This window comes from Geotrypetes seraphini, chromosome 1 (assembly GCF_902459505.1).
Source record: "Geotrypetes seraphini chromosome 1, aGeoSer1.1, whole genome shotgun sequence".
Classification (NCBI taxonomy): Eukaryota; Metazoa; Chordata; class Amphibia; order Gymnophiona; family Dermophiidae; genus Geotrypetes; species Geotrypetes seraphini.
The window spans coordinates 274,938,635-274,953,648 of NC_047084.1; the positions used below are offsets into that span (position 1 = coordinate 274,938,635).

General features: G+C 46.3%; 1 protein-coding gene across 7 annotated transcripts in view; it reads right to left on the minus strand.

The window, feature by feature from the left end:
• Positions 1–15,014, minus strand: part of REEP1 (receptor accessory protein 1) — a 192,991-nt gene that overhangs the window by 101,083 nt on the left and 76,894 nt on the right. For all 7 annotated transcript variants that reach the window (XM_033951956.1, XM_033951995.1, XM_033951966.1 and 4 more), the window contains exons 3-4: positions 14,404–14,480; positions 3,246–3,366 (exon numbers count right to left, since the gene is read on the minus strand). In XM_033951956.1, the coding sequence (XP_033807847.1) occupies positions 3,246–3,366; positions 14,404–14,480 (198 nt within the window). The remainder of the gene's footprint in view (positions 1–3,245; positions 3,367–14,403; positions 14,481–15,014) is intronic.

Genomic DNA, 15,014 nt, shown 5'->3' on the forward strand with positions numbered 1-15,014 from the left:
AATATCAGAACTGCATTCATCAACACACACACCCATCTCGAAAAGATAACAACAAACCCCTCAACAGGTGAAGCCATCGTAGCAGACAGAAGCTGGTCCAACTTCCCAATCATACTTTGGTCGGATCTGAACCGACTCTACAATAAATACAGCCATGCAACCAGCGACCTAAATAATTGCCCCACCTACCTCTTATCAAACACCTCCACCACATTCAAAACCAACTTCATGCTATGGATTCAAACCACATTGACAGACGGCCAATTCCCACAGGACCAAGGAGAGATCTTAATCACCCCAATCATGAAAGATCACAAAGGCCCAATAGATAGCCCCTCCAACTAAAGACCTATCGCTTCAATACCAATATACGTTAAAATAATAGAAGGCCTAGTTGCCTCACCAACTACCTGGAATACCTCACCTGGAACCTCACCAACTACCTCACCTCACCAAATACCTCACCTCACCAACTACCTGGAATACCTCACCAACTACCTGGAAAACCATAACCTACTTCACCCCTCACAATCAGGTTTTCGAATCAACCACAGTACAGAAACATTACTTGTATCACTACTAGATACAGCCCGACAACACATCAGTAAAGGAAAAAAGATGATGTTAATACAACTTGACCTCTCCGCAGCATTTGACCTAGTTTACCACTCCTTATTACTACAGATACTTGACGCCATAGGGATCTCAGGCAAGGTCTATAATTGGTTTCAAGGATTCCTCAAATCAAGAACCTATAGGGTAAAGTCCAATGATACCAAATCAGAACCAAGGTCCAATCCCTGCGGAGTTCCACAAGGATCACCTCTCTCACCTATGCTCTTCAACCTCTTTATTTCCTCCCTAGGAGCTACTTTAGACAACCTTAATGTCACAGCCTTCAGCTACGCAGACGACATCACCATACTCCTCCCCTTCGACCCATCAGAAACCACCACCACAGCAAAGCTGGAAACAATCCTAGATACAGTAGAAAAATGGATGATGGACCACAAACTGAAACTAAACTCGGAAAAAACAAAATTCCTTTTGCTAGAAAAGGCCAAAACTCCTACCATCATAGAACTGAAAATCAAAAATACCAAATACCCGATACAACCCGAACTCAAAATCTTAGGAGTAACGATAGACAGATGTTGCACAATGCAGTCCCAAATCAACAAGACAACCCAGAAAGCGTTTCTAACCATGAGAAATCTACGTAAAATCAGAAAATTTTTCAACCCAGCACAATTCAGACTAATTGTCCAATCCCTAGTCTTAGGTTTGCTGGACTATTGAAACTCCCTCTATCTACCTTGTCCAGCCTTATGATAAAACAACTTCAGACCATACAAAACACCGCCCTCAGACTGATATACTCCCTGAGAAAACATGATCACATTACAACTGCCTTTTTAGACTCTCACTGGCTACCCATACAAGCACGAATTCAATTCAAATTCTACTGCCTATTATTCAAAGCGTTAAACGGCTCTTCCCCCTCCTACCTAAATAACCGCTTAAACCAGATCTTCACTTCAAGACACAGAAGAACCCCGAACCCTTTTGCCTTCCCCCCACTCAAAGGCACACAGTGCAAGAAAATGTTTGACAACCTTCTGGCAACACAAGCAGCAAAACTCAACCATATCATCTCCAACCTACTGACGACAACGGACGACTTCAAAACATTTCGAAAAGAAATCAAAACCCTGCTCTTCAAAAAATTCATCCAAACATCTTAACCCCCCTTCACCTTAACTCCAGATAATTCTCCCCTAATAAATTCCTCCCCAAAACACCTACTAAATAAACAGATCCCTGAAATGTTTTGTAACCTTACCTACTCTAACTGTAATCTATCTGTCTATATCACACAGTCCTGCAATGTCAATTTACTATCCAACTCGTAAGTTCCCCTCGGAATCTACCCAGCTATCTCTCCGCTGTTATAATAAAAAAAAATAAAAAAAATTGTATCTTCACTGGAAAATGTCCAGTCAAATCTTTTGTAATCCGCCTTGAACTGCAAGGTATAGGCAGAAAAAAAATCTGTAATGTAAATGTAAATGTTTACCCTCTCCCTATCTCTCTCCCTGCCTTGCGCCCTAGGTCAAACCTCTCTATTCCCCTCCATGCAGCATGTGCACCATTTCTTTCTCCCCATGCACCATCTCTCCCTGCCCTCTACCCTATCTCCAACATTTCTTCCTCTCTCTTCTCCATGCATGTCTCTCTCTCCTCCACCATATACAGGATATCGCCCTCTCACCCTTTCTACTTCTGTTGCATCTATCCCTTCCTCCCCACCACCCCATCTCCACCAATTCTTCCTCTCTCCCCTCATGTGTAATAGCTTTCCATCACTCCTATCCACATATCCAGCAGCTTTCCATCCCTCCTATTCCCCTGTGCAGCACTCCCAACCGACCCCCCCTTCGGGCCTCCTAAAGTAGCAGCAGCAGTGGTGGTGACTAGCTTGACAGAGGCAGCGCAGAGAACAGGCTTCTTGCAGCCTGTCCACCAGGGCTTCCCTCTGCTGCATCATCAGTGATGTCGTCGGTAACATGACAAAGGAAAGATCCCGACAAAGCAGGCCAGGAAAAGCCTGTTCACCGCGCTGCCGCTGCCACTGCCTCTGCCAAACTGGTCACTGCTGCTTCTACATTAGGAGGCCCGGAGGTATGTTAGGAGTCAGGACTCACTGAATCAGTCCAATGTTTTTTTGAAAGTGAATCGATTCAAATTGATTCACTGAGGTGAATCAGGCAACACTAATGCTGGCATGCTATCTGGAATCAGGGACAATAATTGCTGACACAGAACCACCCTTGACAGTGCTTCCTCCAGCTCTATAACTTTTAATGGCTTAAAAGTTTTATCATGCCCTTTTGTAAAGGGCATCATCCCTTTTGTTTATATGTTTTAGCAGCTTACTTTTATACAGTGCCAGTATAGGGACATTTAAAGCATAAATAGCACTTGTAAAATGACTGCCACAATAAAAATAACTTAGCCCTTGAGGGATTAGACACTTTAAGGGGGAAGGAAGGTTCTCACCACTATCTGTGTGACATCTTGCAGGAAGCACAGGGACCACTTAAGCTAGATAGCTAAGATGCGTGCATCATTTTTTTTCTACCAGCCAATGGACTTCCCTTCAAGAAAAATTAGTCCATTGAAATAAATTTCCATCTGCAAATCCCAGTCATAGGGTAAATCAGTCCCTTAATATGCTTTAGTACCTTTTCTTTTGAAGAAAGTGTTGGGTGCACAAATTTTCTGTACAAAAGACTGGAACCTCTTGTGTATGGCGACAGCAACCAGGCTACAAAAGCTATCTTCAGTTCATAATAAAAAGGAAACCTACAGAAAAATAAGGTTAGATTAGAGGCAGAAATTCTTAAAGATGCATGTGTGCATAGTCACAAAAGCTGGCTACAAATTTTTCCCCCGTCCCCATGGGAACTCATTTTCCTGCAAGCTCTGTCCTCGTCTGCACAATCCTCAAACATTTTAAAATCATAAGTGTTCAAGGCTTGTGCAGTTCAGGCAGAGTTAGGAATGGGGCAGGGACATGCATCTGTTAGATAAGTAAAGATTTTTAAAAAATTGACTCTAAGGTTGCCAATTGACCAGTTTCAATAGCCAGGCTGACTGCTGGCAGATCCTCAAAACCTGCAGCAGAAAAGCAGGAATTTTTAAATCCCTGGTACCACCTGCATCCCAGAAGTGCCAGCCAGTGGCACAGTAAGAGTGAGTAGATCCTGGGTCAGTGGAGCCCCTCCCCTTCCCCCACATTTTTTTAACTTCTCTGGTGTGAGAAGCATGCCCACGTCGGTGCTGGATCGCCCTTTGACATCACTTCCTAGGCATGGGTCCGGATGCGGGCAGCAACCTCGTGCCGGGGAAGTAGAAAAGATATGGGGCAAAGAATGACACAGGGACAAATTTGTCCCCGTCCCCACAGGAATTTAATTTCCCCGTCCCTGCAAGTTTTGTCTCTGTCCCTGTCCCTACCCCATTCCTGTAAGCTCTACCTTAACTGCACAAGCCTCAAACACTTATGATTTTAAAGTTTTTGAGGCTTGTGCAGATGAGGACGGAGCTTAGGCATTGGTGGAATGAGGCATTATGACATCACAATCTGAGCTCTAGAATGTTGCTACTTATGATTTTAAAGTGTTTGAGGCTTCTGCAGATGAGGATGGAGCTTGCAGGAATGGGGCAGGGACAGGAAAAGAACTTGCCGGGACGGGACAGGAAATGTGTTCCGTGTCATTCTCTAGTATGGGGGAAGACAAGGGATGCGCAGTAAGGAGAGGAGCAGGGGGGCCACATCCTTAGGAAGACTTCATCCAGGGTGGACTGCCCTCCCACCCACCCATCCCCTTACCACACCACTGGTGCCAGAATCTCTCCCTCTTCCTTCCTCCCTGGACAAGGGAAGGGGTAGATAAAGGAAGAGACGCCGGGTGGACTGGGGGGGGCAGCAGCCAAGATACTAGACAGGGAGAGGGACTCAAAAGATTCTGAACTCATCAGAGAGAGGGAGGAAGATGGAAAAGGAGAGACACTGGGGAGGGGGAGGGTGAAATGTTGGATCTATGGGGAGAGGGACTCAAGGATGTAGGAGCCAACATCTTCCTCCCCTCTGATAAGCCCATTGGGGAAGGAGAGAGAAAAAAGCTAGATCTGATGGGTAGAATGGGGTGAAGAGGAAGGGATAATAAAAGATGCTGGATCCTTGGTAGGGCAGGGGGAGAGAAAGAGAAACCAGACTGAGGCCCATATGCACAAAACACACTGTGCATTTAACAATCATTGCTAAACCAGTTTTAACAGGTTTAGCTATGAAATATTGCATCTATTGATGCACAAAACAGCAAATCACAGTCTTTTCCGTGGTTTGTAGCAGCCTCCGATAATCGTAAATACATTACAACCAGCTCATATTAAAATGAGCACTCCAATTGACATCCACATGATGCACAAAATGAAGCGCCGTTTTTTAATGCTCCAAAATCTCCGACAGGTCTGGAGATTCCGGTAGCATTAAAAAAAAGTACTATATAGCAGGGTTTTTTTTATGGACAAAGATGTTATGCGTATCATACACAATATCTGTCCCCATTAAAAAATTTTTTAAAACTCATGCCGGGATCCCCCACCCCCACGATGATCCACACTCCTGAACTTAAATAAAAGAAATCAGCAGGAGGGAAGCCCACTCCCTACTGCCTCGGCAACCCCCCCCTTTAAATTAAAGAGCAGCAAGAAGGATGCTCACTCCCTCTTGCCAACAGGGACTCCGCAAACCCCCGATACCCGCACTTTTAAATTAAAGAACAGCAGGAAGGATGCTCACTCTCTCCTGTTGCCGGGGCCCCTGCGAACCCCCAACATCCCTCTGAACCCCTGACACCTCCCCAAACCCTGTATATTTTAGATGACAATCCGGCAGGAAGGATGCCCACTCCCTCCTGCCAGCAGGCCTGCCGCTTCAAAATGGCGTGCCTTCCCCTTCTCGGTGCACTCTGGGATGCACTGGGAGGGGCCTAAGACTCTGGCCTAAGTGCCTAAGGCCTCCCTTGCTAGTCAGATTTTCAGGATATCCACAATGAATATGCATAAACTTGATTTGGATACACTGCCTCCATTATGTCCACATTTCATTCATGCATATTCATTGTGGATATCCTGACAACCTGACTAGCAGTCAGGAACCTATGACTCTGGGAAGTAACTCATCAAGAAACTTTAATGGAGAAAAACCAAACATACCTTTAATCACATGATTAAACACGATTAAAATTTTAAGCAAAATGCAGCCCTAATCTTTACTCTTTCACCTATAACATGTTTCAGACCATGTATCAAACAGTAGCATAGACTGCACCAGACCACGCTCTAACAGTGTCAGTATGAATGAATTTGGTGACCAAGAATTGACCTCTCCACTAATAAAAAAAAGAGCATTCCTGAAAGAGATGATGAGCTCTTGAAAGCAAGGTCAAGTGGTCAAAGAACAAGGGAGCAGAAGGAAACTGCTGTCTCTTCACTCTTTAGCCCTTTGGCAAATACAGGGTGTTATGAGGCACTAAGGCCTCTTTTTACGAAACTGCGATAGCATTTTCTAGCGCGGGGAGCCACGCTGAATGGCCCGTGCGGCTCCCGACGCTCATTGAGTTCCTATGAGCGTTGGGAGCAGCGCGGCTTACTGCGCTAGAAACTGCTATTGCAGTTTTGTAAAAAAGGGGGGTAAGTCTTTCTGTTCATACAGGCATTTCTTCCAGAGAAAACAAATCACAAAGAAAGTCAAGTACATGTGATTACACTGTAGCCAGCATCTCTGGTTTTCCACTTGTTTTGTTAAATATGTTAACCACCTTTTTGCAAGGCACTCTAAAGGTTAGGATCCACCTACAAAGGCTACTATGTACTAGGAACTCACTGCAGTGTCTGGAAGATCGATTCTGGGAGGAGGGACAGCCACACTATAGGATTACTCAGTCTCATCACAAAGAATACTCCACACCAGTGATGTAGCTAGGATTGAATGGGACCCCCTATAACAGGGGTTCCCAACCCAGTCCTGGAGGACCACCAGGCCAATCGGGGTTTTCAGGCTAACCCTAATGAATATGCATGAGAGAGATTTGCATATAATGGACGTGATAGGCATGAAAATCTGCTTCATGCATATTCATTAGGGCTAGCCTGAAAACCCGATTGGCCTGGTGGTCCTTCAGGACAGGGTTGGGAACCACTGCCCTATAACAACATCTCTCCCAAGGTGGATTGAGGTGGAGAAGACACCCTTTCAGAGTTCTGGTAAACAAATCCTGAAAAAGCAAGCCTACTTCTCTCTCTCTCTCTCCTCCCTCTGCTTCTTCCCCTCCTTCTTTCTAGGTTCTAAAGTGTCTCCCTCTCTCTCTGCTTCTACTCCCTCCTTCCCTGTAGGGTCCAGGCTCTCTCTCTGTTTTTCCCCTTCTTTCCCTCCAGGGTGTCTCTGTCTCTCTTCTTCTCCTCCCCCCCCCCTTTCCTCCATAGTCCAGGGTGTCTCTCTCTCACTCTTCCCTCTGATTCTTCCCCTCCTTCTCTTCAGGGTCCAAGGTCTCTATCTGGTTCTCCTCCTTCCCTCCAGGCTCTCTGCTTCTCCTCTTTCCCTACCACCCCTCACTACTGGGTTCTGCCTCGCTGATTCAACTTCTTGTAGGTGGGACCAGCTCAGGAAATGCCCTGCCGATGAGAGAGAGGTAACTTTCAGCATTCTTTGTCGTGGCCTTTAGAGGACTAAGGATGGGTGAGGTAGGGTTACCAGCAGTGTTCCCGCTAAGGTGCGCTGGCCTGCGCACGCGCACAAAATATTACATCGCAGCGCAAAGTTTCTCTTCACAGCGCACACACGCGTCGCAAAGGTAAGGGGAGGTAAGGTAAGGGGACGCATTGGGGGGATTGCACTTCCCCACAATTGCCATGCTTCGGTTCCTCTTCTTCCTTCCTTCCTCCCCCCCCCCCCCCCCCCCGCGGGACCCTGCGGCACCATCAACTCTTACTCCCTCTAATGTCGGCCCTGCAGCTCCAGACTTCCTCGCACCTTCTCCCCTCCCCCTTTGGATCGCTATTATTTTAAATGTTATAGCCGCGGAGCTGTATCCATCAGTGGAGATGTCTAACCTCGGCCTGCCCCGGAACTCTTACTGCAACAGTGACTTCCTGTTCCTGCCTAGACGGGCGGCTGCTGCAGTAAGAGTTCCGGGGCAGGCCGAGGTTAGACATCTCCACTGATGGATACAGCTCCGCGGCTATAACAGCTCCTGCAGCTCTGCACTTCCCCACAATTGCCATGCTTCGGTTCCTCTTCTTCCTTCCTTCCTCCCCCCCCCCCCCGCGGGACCCTGCGGCACCATCAACTCTTACTCCCTCTAATGTCGGCCCTGCAGCTCCAGACTTCCTCGCACCTTCTCCCCTCCCCCTTTGGATCGCTATTATTTTAAATGTTATAGCCGCGGAGCTGTATCCATCAGTGGAGATGTCTAACCTCGGCCTGCCCCGGAACTCTTACTGCAGCAGCCGCCCGTCTAGGCAGGAACAGGAAGTCACTGTTGCAGTAAGAGTTCCGGGGCAGGCCGAGGTTAGACATCTCCACTGATGGATACAGCGGCTATAACATTTAAAATAATAGCGATCCAAAGGGGGAGGGGAGAAGGTGCGAGGAAGTCTGGAGCTGCAGGGCCGACATTAGAGGGAGTAAGAGTTGATGGTGCCGCAGGGTCCCGCGGGGGGGGGGGGGAGGAAGGAAGGAAGAAGAGGAACCGAAGCATGGCAATTGTGGGGAAGTGCAGAGCTGCAGGGAAGAGTGTTGCGGTACCCAGCTGGAGGGAGAAGGAAGATGAGGGAGGGAATTAAAGGAGATGCCAGGGCTTGGAGTGTAGGAGGAAGGTATGCCAGTCTAAGGGAAAAGGAAGGGGGAGATGTGAGAGCATGGAGGGGGAGCGAAAGATGGAAGAAAAGGAAAGGAGAGAGATGCCAGAGAATCAGGGAAGGGGAGATACCAGACTATGAGGAGAGGTGTGGGAGAGGGAAGGCGAGGAGAGAGATGCCAGACCAATGGGGTGAAAGGAGAGATGGAAGGGGGAGGCATACAGTTTCTGGAAGGGGCATAGAAGGAGAGAAGATGCCATATAGGGGAAGAGAGACGGCAGACAGTGGATGGAAGGAAGAGAGTTACAAGAAGATGAGGAAAGGAGAAACCACAGAAGACAAAGGTAGAAAAAAATTTCTATTTATTTATTGCTTTAGGAGACATGTGTCACTGTTTCTGTGAAGCATTGTATGCAGAGTCCAGCTTCTTGCTGGTTCAATTTAACCTTTGTCTATGTATTTTTATTTTATCCCCCCTTTTACAAAACTGTGAAGCGTTTTTAGCAGCAGCCTTGGTGGTAGCAGCTCTGATGCTCAGAATTTTATGAGCATCAGAGCTGTTACCTCCGTAGCTAAAATCCACACTACAGTTTTGTAAAAGAGGGAGGGGTTAGTTTGTGATTACATATTCCTTACTAGGCGAAGGTGTTTTCTGTGTTCTGTGTGTTCGAAAGACATGGTTTTCTGTTAGGATTGACGGTGTAGGATTGATCTGTGCTGGTCTGGCTTGTTTAGTTTTACAATGGGTGTATTGATGTACTGCTCACTGCAATATGTAAGATGCTGCCTTTTCCTAGGTACTCATGTGTGACGTGTGGTTTGTTACTAAAAATCATGTTTTTCTTACAGATGGGGGGGGGTGCCAAAAAATGATGGGCCCCGGATGTTACATATGCTAGGTACGCCACTGTATGTAAAGATACCAGAAAGCTGGCGTAGCAAAAACTTCTAAGTTTTGAGTATTTAACCCTCCCACAATCTCACGGGCACTCGTTTCAAGTTTATTGAGATTTTGATTTAAACGCAATATCAAATATTTTCAATGCGTATAACAAAAATAAATTTGGGGAAATAAATAAAACCATTTGAACCAGTGTTCCCGCTAAGCTGCGCTGGCGTGCGCTGGCGTGTGCAGCGCACACGTTTCTCGTCACAGCGCACGATCGGAAGAGGCGTACGGCAGATGGCAGGGCGGCGAGAGGAGAATCGGGCGAGTTGGCTCATAACTTGCTGGCGCCCGATATTTTTGGCTCACGGTGAAAAAAGTTTGCTCACAACACCCGCCCGCTTAGAGGGAACACTGGTTACCAGATGCCTGGGAACACCCGGACATGTTCTCTTTTTAGAGGACTGTCTGGGTTCCCGGTCGGACTTTCCAAAACCCTGCAGTTTGTCCAGGTTTTGGAAAGCCCTGAGCTCCGGCTGTATCTGGAGGGTCTTCAACAACCATGCGTGGATTATATCACACACATCCGCACTTGCCGGAGGCCTTCCAGATGTGGCCTGGAGGTCAGGAAAAAAGAGGCATAGTGTTTGGGTGCGTGGTTGGAGGCACAACGCGGGAGGGTTGGAGGCGGAACAAGGCAGGGCTGGGGGAGGAAAGGGGGAGGTCATGCATCTGGGTTTTTCCATGGTCAAATATGGTAACCCTTGTGAGAGGTGCCAGACCCAAGCGCAAAGAGGAATGTAGGGTTCAGCTGTAGGTGGCTCGCTCAGTGGTAGCTACACCCCTGCTCCACACACTAAGAGAGGAAGTTATCAACACAATCTACCGTTAAGATAGGTTATTTTACAATTCATATTTTAGCACACAGCCCGTTTTATGCAATGAGACCCTATGCTCATACAATAGCCTGACATGTGGTGAAATAACCTGGCTTAACAATAGTCCACATTGATAACTTTCCCCATGTTGTTTAAAATCTGAAAATAAAATTTACTGAAGTAAAAATAGTAAAATGGGCATTAAAGTCACAGGAAAGCTAGTATGCTTTCATAGATTAAACCTCTAAACTAGAGTTCAAGAACAGAAATATCACCAACCTACAAAATACCCTCACACTTTTCAAGCTTCTTAAGTGAAATGAAGGGACACTCTCCAGCCCTTCCAGCTCTCACCATCCTTTCTTCCTTCCCTCAAACAACCCAGGAGGAACCCACACATCCTTCTCTTCTTTCCTTGCTCAGTCCCACCCTCTCGACCCTCCTTCAACTCCCGCTGACTTTTCTTCCTTCTGTGAACTCATGGAGGAAGAAACCGCACAACTTCTGTCCTCAGCCACTACATGCCCCTCTGACCCCATTCCCACACCTCTACTTGGTTCCATCTCACATAATATTATCCCTGTTATCTGTCATATCCTCAACCTATCCATTCCCACTGCAACTGTTCCCGAGGCCTTCAAACATGCAGTGAATAAACTGCTTCTCAAAAAAACCTCACTGGGCCCACCTGCCTCTCCAATTATTGCCATCTTCCTTCTTCCTTTTCTAACCAAGTTACTAGAGCATGCTGTCCTCCATCACTGCCTTGACTTCCTTTCATCTTGACAGAGTCTTGATCCTCTTCAATCTAGCTTTTGTTCCCTACATTTCACAGCAACTGTCCTAACCAAAGTCTGCGGTGACCTGCTCCTCACCAGATCCAAGAGTTTTTATTCAATCCTCAACCTTCTTGACCTATCTGCTGCTTTTGCTTTTGATACTGTTAATCACTGCCTACCAATTGAGCCACTGTCTTCGATTGGATTCCACAAATCTGGTCTTTCCTGGTTTGCCTCTACTTCTTCCATCGCACCTTTAGTGTATGTGCTGCTGGATCCTCCTCGGCTGCTATCCTGCTAGCAGTTGGTGTACCACAGGGTTCTGTATTAGGACCTCTTCTCCCTCTACTCTTTTTCCTTTGGTGCCCTTGTTTCCTCCCATGGTTTCCAGTATCTCTTATATGCTGGTGATTCCTAGATCTACCTCTTCACGCCCGAGATTTCATCAAAAATCCATGAAAAAGTCTCCACCTGTTTGGCTGGCATTGCTGTCCGAATGACCAGCTGCCACCTGAAACTAAACATGTCCAAGACTGAGCTGCTCTTCTTTCCTCCAAAATCCTCCTCTCCCTCCATTCTCGTCTCTATAAATACTGTTATCGTTCCTGTCTTCTCTGCCTGTAACCTTGGAGTCATCTTCGACTCCAACCTCTCATTTTCTCCTCACATCCAACAGACTGCTAAAACCTGTTGCTTCTATCTCTACAACATCACCTAAATTTGTCCCTTCCTCTCTGAGCACACTACCCAGACCCTTGTCCACAGCCTTGTAACCTCATGATTAGACTACTACAATGTACATCTAACAGGTCTCCTGCTGAGTCACCTTTCCCCCCTGCAATCTGTGCAAAACTCTGCTGCACGACTCATCTGCTGTCAGCCCTGCTACACTCACATTACCCCTCTCGTGAAATCACTTTACTGGCTCCCTTTCTGCCTTCGAATACAATTCAAACTCCTATTACTAATGTACAGGTGTAGTCATGCTGCAGCCCCTCGGTATCTCTCTTCTCTTGTCTCTCCTTATACACCTCCCAGAGAACACCATTCCTCAGATAAGTTACTTTTATCTGAACCCTTCTCCTCTACTGCCAATTCCAGACTTCGTTCCTTTCACCTTGCTGCCCCATATGCCTGAAATAGACTACCTACAATCCCTTACCTTCCTTTGTTCATAATAGACTGAAAACCCATCTTTTCAAGATTGCCTTCAACATATAACCCTTTGCTCATCACCCTAGCCATAAGTTTTACAATACCTCACTAACCAGAAGGGGAAAGAACGTCTTTGGACACTGTCTAGCCCGCCTACTTCAAAGGGCTTTAAACTAGGTAAGTTGGGGAGAGTACCCTCTCATGTGATGGCGCAAGTAAACAACTTGGCGAGGTAAGTTATCAATCCATTTCTGAGTCTGAGGTAGGTACACTCTGCATTTCCGAATCAGAGGTAAGTACACACATTGCAGACAGTATAAAAGGCTGCTAGACTCAGACAATTGGTATTGGAGCCCACTAGAGATCGTGCAATACTAGACCTAATACTTACCAATCGAGAAAATGTCACTGAGGTCTCGGTAGGCGATAAGCTAGCCTCCAGTGACCACAACATGATACGGTTCAACCTCAGGAAAGGTTTCACAAAGTCATACACATCAACCAAGGTCCTTAACTTTTAAGGGCACAAACTTCAAAAGCATGGGAGATTTCGTCCAGAGGGCGCTGCAAAACCAAGCTGAAACAAATAATGTAGAGGTGATGTGGTCAACTCTCAAATCAACCATACGAGAGGCAACCAACCGCTACGTCAAATCAGTAAGTAAACGGCGAAGAAACAATAGACCACAATGGTTCTCTATGGAGATCTCAGACCTCATAAAAAAGAAGAAAAGGGCATTCATCCTCCACAAACAATCATGGAAGCCAGAATCCAAGGAAGACTATCTGGCCAAGGCAAAAGCGGTCAAAACGGCAGCCAGGGAATCCAAATTCCGAATGGAAGAAGACCTTGCGAAGAACGTCAAGAAGGATGATAAATCCTTCTTCAGGTACATTAGTGAAAGAAAAAGAAGCACGGATGGGATAGTACGCCTTAGGAAACCCGATCGGAACTTTGTGGGCTCGGATTCCGAAAAAGCCAAACTGTTAAATGAATACCGTATTTTCACGCATATAACACGCGCGTTATACACGATTTTTACAAACCGTGCATAACCGTGCACGTTATACGTGTGAGCGCATTTTACAACTTTTTTTTTTCAATCCGATCGGCATCCCCCCTGCGAACCGGCATCCTTCCCCCCCCCGCTCGCGTCACCCCCCCCTCCCCCGCGATCCTACATCCCCCCCAGCACCGCAAAACATGTCTTACCCGATTGGGCACCGGCACTGGCACCAGCACCAATGCACAGGATGTGCCAGTGGCAGTGCCCGAAGATCCTCCCTTGTTGGTTTGGGTTGGTTTGGGCTAGGCTGGGCAGTGCGGTGCAGGAGAGATCCTCCTTCTTCCTGCGCCACTGTTCATATCATCTGCTGACAAGGACACACTTTCCATTCTAACCCTTCCCTAACACTGAAGAGGAATGAAACCAGCACCATTCCTTATGATGTTCCACTGGTAATCAGTTTATAATAAATTGATTGATAAACAGAACTCAAAAAGAGCTAACTAGTACTCAAGGGAAAGTGACCAATAGAGAACCTGCTAGCATAGTGGGGGGGATGGACCACCCCAGGCACTACCTTGACAGGCGCCCCTCCCCATACCTCTTCAAATCTTCATCAGTTGCTAGCATCATCTTTTACATGCTGCTTGTGCTAGCCTCATTCCTCTCTCTGATGTCACTTCCTGTTCGCTGGGATCAGGAAATGATATCAGAGGGAAGGATGAGACCAGTGCAAGCAGTAGGTAAGAGATGCTGCTCTTGGCAGGCAAAGATTTGAAGAGGTACGAGGGGAGGATTGCAGGGAAGGGTTCATCAGGTGGGATGGCATGGGGAAGGTTACATAGGGTTTGAACAGCATGGCAGTGCCGAAGGGGAATGCTGGGGGTGCCTGGCACAACAATGCTGGGCACTGCCACCTTGGGCACAAACTTCCTTCATTACACTACTGGGAATGTCACAGTGGTCAGGGCCTTCAATTTTTCACCTTGCTCCTAAAAATTCAAAAATGTCAAAGAAAAATCTTATGAAACAAACACATGCCTCGGCCTTCAATTTACCACCTTGCTCCTAAAAATTCAAAAATGTCAAAGAAAAATCTTTTGAAACAAACACATGCCTCTTTGCAGAGACTTACAAATAAGGCTGCTATGCATCACTGCAACAAGCCATATGCGTGTGTGCAGCTCTGGAAAACCATTAATATGTGACAAAGTCACAAAGAGGAGGTACAGGAGAAGAAGAAAAAAAGAACATACTTATCTCATACTCACCAGGAAAGAAAGATATCTGTAAATGTTTCTACTGTAGTAAAGAGTGCAAATATGATCCAATACATCATCCATTTTACCTAGGGAAAAACATCTGAATTATTAAGATAGCAGCAACAGCAGAGACATTTGACATTTCAGCCAGACTACTCAGTATTATGGGAGTATGAACAGAACAAATTTTACACTGAAAACAAGGCTAAACACTTGGGAGTGAATATTCAGAAACATGATCAGTTCCTCATAGGATGGGTATTTTTCAGCTTAACTTTCACTTTTTTTTGTATAAAATTTCCTGATCCTAAATGGCCAAAATCTGGACACCTAGATTTCAGAATGCTATTAAATTTCCTACATTTCACCTCTTATCACTGAAATTACTTTCTCTGACCTAGCCCAATCACCAGCCTCACCCACTAATTGGACACCTAAATTCAAGCACCTTATGACATAAGTTTTTCTAATTTACCTCCCCCCTCTTTTACAAAACCGCGTTTTTTAGTGCAGGCTGGCGCACTGAATGCTTTGTCTTGCTCCCGACACTCAGAGAGTTCTTATGAGCGTAGGGAGCAGCGCAGAGTATTCAGCGCAGTGGCCTATGCTAAAAACCACAA